Source organism: Theobroma cacao, chromosome 1 (genome assembly GCF_053813885.1).
Source record: "Theobroma cacao isolate CCN51 chromosome 1, ASM5381388v1, whole genome shotgun sequence".
Classification (NCBI taxonomy): Eukaryota; Viridiplantae; Streptophyta; class Magnoliopsida; order Malvales; family Malvaceae; genus Theobroma; species Theobroma cacao.
Genome location: NC_142639.1, coordinates 2,677,542 through 2,682,922, shown reverse-complemented (window position 1 = coordinate 2,682,922; position 5,381 = coordinate 2,677,542). Strand labels below are relative to the sequence as shown.

At 36.6% G+C, this 5,381-nt stretch overlaps 1 protein-coding gene across 1 annotated transcript; it reads left to right on the top strand.

Annotated features, from left to right (window-relative positions):
• The first annotated feature begins 3,421 nt into the window (after positions 1 to 3,421).
• Positions 3,422 to 4,219, top strand: LOC108661072 (glutamate receptor 3.7-like). The gene is made up of 2 exons (XM_088809348.1): positions 3,422 to 3,739; positions 3,833 to 4,219. Exons 1-2 carry the CDS (start codon positions 3,422 to 3,424, stop codon positions 4,217 to 4,219), a joined length of 705 nt encoding a protein of 234 aa, XP_088665474.1.
• Positions 4,220 to 5,381: the final 1,162 nt, after the last annotated feature.

The following is a 5,381-nucleotide window of genomic DNA, read 5'->3' as shown; positions in this document are numbered from 1 at the left end:
TCATTTGATTAGGATCCTTATTTGTGTACAACATTGAGTAATTATATGGTTTTAAAATTTTTATTCCACACATTGAGTTCTAATCACATTCTACTTTGTACTTTATACTATAAAAGTATATCTCTAAGCTTTAGAATTGCAAGTAGTGCTTTTAGAGCTCTAAAGAGAAAACACCTTGTAACTCTATCTTTTGCTCTAAGTGGAGCTAGAGTGGTTTGGATGAGTGTTATTGGGAAGTTATTGAGAAAGAATGTGCAAGGGATTTTGGGTTAGTTAGGAGAATCATAGAGATCAATTTATTGTACTTTAATTTTTAAATAAAGAACAGTTTCACTCCGTGGATGTAGGCAAAAGGTCGAACCACAAGCAAAAGGTCGAACCACGTAATTCTTGTGTTTTTCTGTTTGCTTGATTTCTCTAAGCTTTATCTTTGTTGATTCTTGGGCAATTTTCACAATAAACTGGTATCAGAGCTTTGGGTTCAGTAAATTCAAGATTCAACAAGGATGTCAAAAGTTACTAGTTCTATGAATTTTTCAATTGAGAAGTTCGATGGGAAGACTAGTTTTACGCAGTGGTAGAGAAGGATGAAAGATCTCCTTGTGCAGCAAGGTTTAATGCGCCATTTGCTAGGAAATGAGGAAGGACAACCAAATGACATGAAGGATGTTGAATGGGTAGAGTTGGAGCAAAGGTGTGTGAGCACTATTTGGCTTTGCATTAGAGATAACGTGTTTAACCATGTTATTGATGAGGATTCTGCTCCAAGATTGTGGGCAAAGTTAGAGAAGATTTATTTGGCGAAAAGTCTTTCCAACAAGTTGCAGCTTAGGCGAAAGTTGTATCGCTTAAAGATGAAGGAGAATGGAGACCTTATTAAGCATATGAATAAATTCGATGGGATCATTGATCAGTTAAAGAAGGTTGATATGAAGATGGAGGAAGAGGAAAAGGAACTGTTGTTCCTAGCTTCGCTTTCAGACTCCTACAAGGTATTTGTAGAACCTCTGATATGTGGGATGGATACAATAATGTTAGAATAAGCACAAGCAACGTTAATGTTTCGTAAAGTTCGAAAGAAAAGTAAAGAAGGAGATAGAGATCCAAATGGCTTGGCATTGGTAACTGAGATTCGTAGGAAGAAGTCAACTGATAAGGGATCTAAAGGTAGCAAGTCTAGATCCAACAATATTCAATGTTTTCAATGCAAAGGGTATCAAAATGTTTGATGGGGTTGTGCGCTCTTTGGGTGGTGTGGCCTATGTCCCAAAGATGCGTAAGAATCTAATATCATTAAACCTTTTAGACTCCAAAAGGTATGGATATTCTGCTTATGATGGAGTGGTAAAAGTCACACAAGGCGACATGGTCCTAATGAGGGGGAATTTGCATAATGGCTTATATCGTCTAAAATGTGAGGCCTCGAAAGGATGTGAACAATGCACAGGAGATGGTAGCCACCGAAATGAGATTTCATTTGTCGAGGAGGTGATGGAAGGTTCCCATGGTGTAGACGATGGTGAAAGGATGAAAAATCTTGTCAGTAATGAATTGGAATGGTCGTCAAGGTCCTTTTCCGAAATCAATTAGTGCCATTGACTTGATGGCTACATAGGTGCATTGGTCGTTTTGTGGAATCGAGTGTTAGACCATACTTAATTCAGTATGTACAGTCATGGTAATTATAAAGGCTAATGATTTGGAAAATCTTGTGCTTAGAGAGTTGTTCAAGGTGTTGGAAAGTAGGTGGAGTTAGAAAATTGTAATTAAATGCAACTAGTGGAAAAGGTTTAAGGAGTTTGAATTCAAGTCAAATGTGGAGATTTGTTGAGTTTTAGGTTGACTAGAATTCTAAATCTCATTTGATTAGGAGCCTTGTTTGTATACAACATTGAGTAATTGTATGGTTTTAAACTTCCTATTTCACATCGAGTCCTAATCACATTCTACTTTGGACTTTTATATTATAAAAATTGATCTCTACGCTTTAGAATTACAAGTAGTGCTTTGAGAGCTCTGGAGAGGGAACACCTTATAACTTTGTCTTTTGTTTTAGGTGGAGTTAGAGTGGTTTTGGTGAGTATTCTTAGAAAGTTATTGAGAAAGAGTGTGTAAGGGATCTTGGGTTGGTTTGAAGAACCATAGAGGTAAATTTATTGTATTTTAATTTCTCAATAATAGAAAAAACAGTTTCACTCTGTGAACATAGACAAAAGACCGAACCACATAAATTCGTGTGTTTTTTTATTTACTTGATTTTTCTGACTTTTTATTTTTATTAATTTTTGGATAATTTTCACAACAGACAAGCACTCTTATCATTTTCAAACTTTCTACAGCGTTCTAGAGTTTTCAGCGCCCCGGTTCTAGTAAGATCAACCTTAAGGCAGTTTGTGAACACAAGTCATGACGAGAACCAGAAGAAACCACACATGCAAGGGATTTCGATCGATGTTTTTAAAGCTACCGTTGCAGTTCTACCGTACCATTTCACTTACAAACTGTTTCCATTTTATGGATCTTGTGATCAATTTGTGGAGGAAGTTGCCTGTAAGGTCAGTATCAATTTTCTTTCCAGCTTTCTTATTTTTAGTCCTGAAAAGAAGATTTGATAGAGAATTAATCCATGATGGGCCCTTTGTGGCCTGGAAGTCAAAGCCAAATATGGCAGAGGCAAGACAAACATTACTCTACATTCTATGCCCTAAAACCCTTTCTCTGTTTCAATTAATCATTATTCTTCTACCAAGAAAAATTTTTAAATAACCAATAACATCAAGAATTACAGAGTAAGACTGATGAGATTTTGTATGTATGGCCAAGACCTTTGATGCAGCTGTTGGCGGTATAGTAATAACAGGAGACCGCTCTCACATTGTAGAATTCTCGCAGCCCTATGCTGAATTAAGGATGGTGATGGTGGTAAAGAAAAAAGACAATGGATTGAACGGAGTTTTGTGGTTCATGAGCCCCTTTTCTCGAGAGATGTGGCTTGCAATGGCGGCTATGGCTGTCTTCCCTGGTCTTGCTATCTGGTTCATTGAACTTAGAACCTGCAATGAATCGACTGATTCACCTTCAAGACAAGTTGGAGCTGTGTTCTGCTTCCCTTTTGCTTTCCTCTTCAATGAACACAGTAAGATGGCATCTGATGTATGGTACAATCAAATGTAAAGATATTTAAAGAGTAAAGAAGAAAATACAATTTGGGCTAAGGATAGCAATTGTGGAGAAAACAAAGAAGTTTAGAGGACATTAATTGAGAGGGCAAGAACCCGATTACAATTATATACGCTGCAAAGAAAGGTATTGTTGATTTAACACCTAAAAAAACTTTCACCATCTTTGATTTGCAGGACCGAGAAACAGATTGTCTTATTTACTGCTGGTTCCATGGTTACAATTGACCATGATTGGCACTATGGCCTTTACCGCCAGACCTAGCTCTATGGTAACTAGTTCACAAGTTGAGCCATGTGGATTAGATGTTGATTCGCTCACGAGGACAAATACGGCTATTGGTAGCGATAGAAATCCTTTTACTGTCCCGTATTTAGTGAAAATTTTGGGATTCAAGCGCAAGAATATCAGAAACATCGAATCAGTTGATGACTATGAGAAAGCTTTGTCGGGTGGAAATATAAAGGCTGCATTCTTGTTTGACACCTCGCGCCGAAGTCTTCCTCGCGAAATACTTGCAAGGACTTTACCAAGTCGGGACCTGCCTACGATCTGGGCAGTTTTGGATTTGTAATCTAAGTGACACTCCTTTGGTTAATATCCTAACTTCGAGGTGATCTGCATCTGTTTCTTACAATGTTTTAGTATGTAGGTGTTTCAACGATCTTCTCGATTGGCGTCAGATATGTCAGAGGCGATTCTTAACTTAAAGCAGGCAGGGGAATTGCAGCAATTGGGGGAAGATACGCTTTCCTTTTCAGATTGTTCAAATTGGACATCTGATCAAACTGTTACTACCATCCCAGGAATTGCACCAGGGCCCTTTACAGGTTTGTTCATTTTCTCAGGAGGCGCTTCTGCCAGTGTATTATTAATCACAGTCATTCGTGTCCTGAAAAGACGTATGGAGAGCTGCATTCAGAGACTGCTGAAGGGTGGAGGACTTTGGATGTGGTTGACAACTGTCTTCTTCTCTCATTACCAGAGGCGAAACCATCAGCTCCAAATTTCACCAATAACTTCCACTTCCCAAGTTTAACCTATCAACAACTCCTAGTACCTTTCCCTGTCTGTCAAGTCATCAAATCAAGCCAACATTTGCCAGAGAATTTTTCCAGCATCATTAGTAATTTTCACAAATTTCAGCCATCATTAATACGAGTGTGAGTGTCATTTATTAGGAAGAAGTGGAATATTGCCAGGAATTATTATTAATTAATGTATGCATGAAGAAAATAAAGAAAGAAAAAAAATATAAATCTAGTAATGTGCTAAACCATGATACCACTAAAACAAACAAATATATGGATTTTTTTATAAAAATTAATTTGCTACCCTATTGGGTTAGCCGACCAAAGATAAGAAATGGGGTATGTTGATATCGATGACCCCTTCACGAGTAAAACAATCATAGTCTACTTGACCATGTCTTGCATGTAATAATATTAATTAAGATATTGCTGACCATACGATGTTAACATATATGGTCCAAAATCATGATGTATTGTGGCAGCAAATGGCACCCGCCTTAAATGATGTTGTTGCCAAAACCATCCAAAATCATGACAAGAAGGTCAGGCTCCGGTTCAAATTCTCTCTTATTACCAGACCTTCCTAGATACCTTAATAGGCTACACAAATATTTAATGCTACAATACATTTTTTGGAAACTCTCTTTTGTCTATGATATTCATTCAAAAAAATGATCACGAACTATTTGCAAATAGTAATATTAAGTATATTGTATGTTAACGTAAATGATGACATTTTGTATAAAAGGTAGCTTTGGGTATTAGTAATGTCTCATTGGACAATGAACTCTCGTTAGAGTTGAAGAGGATGTTACAATTTCCAAAATAAACCTTAAATCTTTTATCAATTTGTATTAAAATTCAACTGAATATTTAATTATTCATCCACTTTCAACTTACGAGATGAATAAAACCGTAAAATTTTTCAAGTTAAAGTGAACAAAAGAATTAAGTACCCTGATTTTAGACTAGCAATGGTTTTTACTGTGAGATATAATTAGTAATTCTACCAGTTTTGCTTCAGATTCTTATAACTAATCACTAAGACCCACTTATTTATGGTCAATAATGAATAATCAACACATTTTTACCATTCATTAAGGTTTTAACAATAATTGAGATTTGAAATCTCTCTCTCTCCTCCCCGACAATTCAAATCTTGAATGCGTA

Bases quoted from the DNA above. Each gene is read 5' to 3' on its own strand.
- LOC108661072 (XM_088809348.1), top strand. From the start codon at position 3,422: ATGGCCTTTACCGCCAGACCTAGCTCTATGGTAACTAGTTCACAAGTT. The intron at 3,740-3,832 runs GTTTTGGATTTG...TTTAGTATGTAG, and splicing joins ACCTGCCTACGATCTGGGCA to GTGTTTCAACGATCTTCTCG.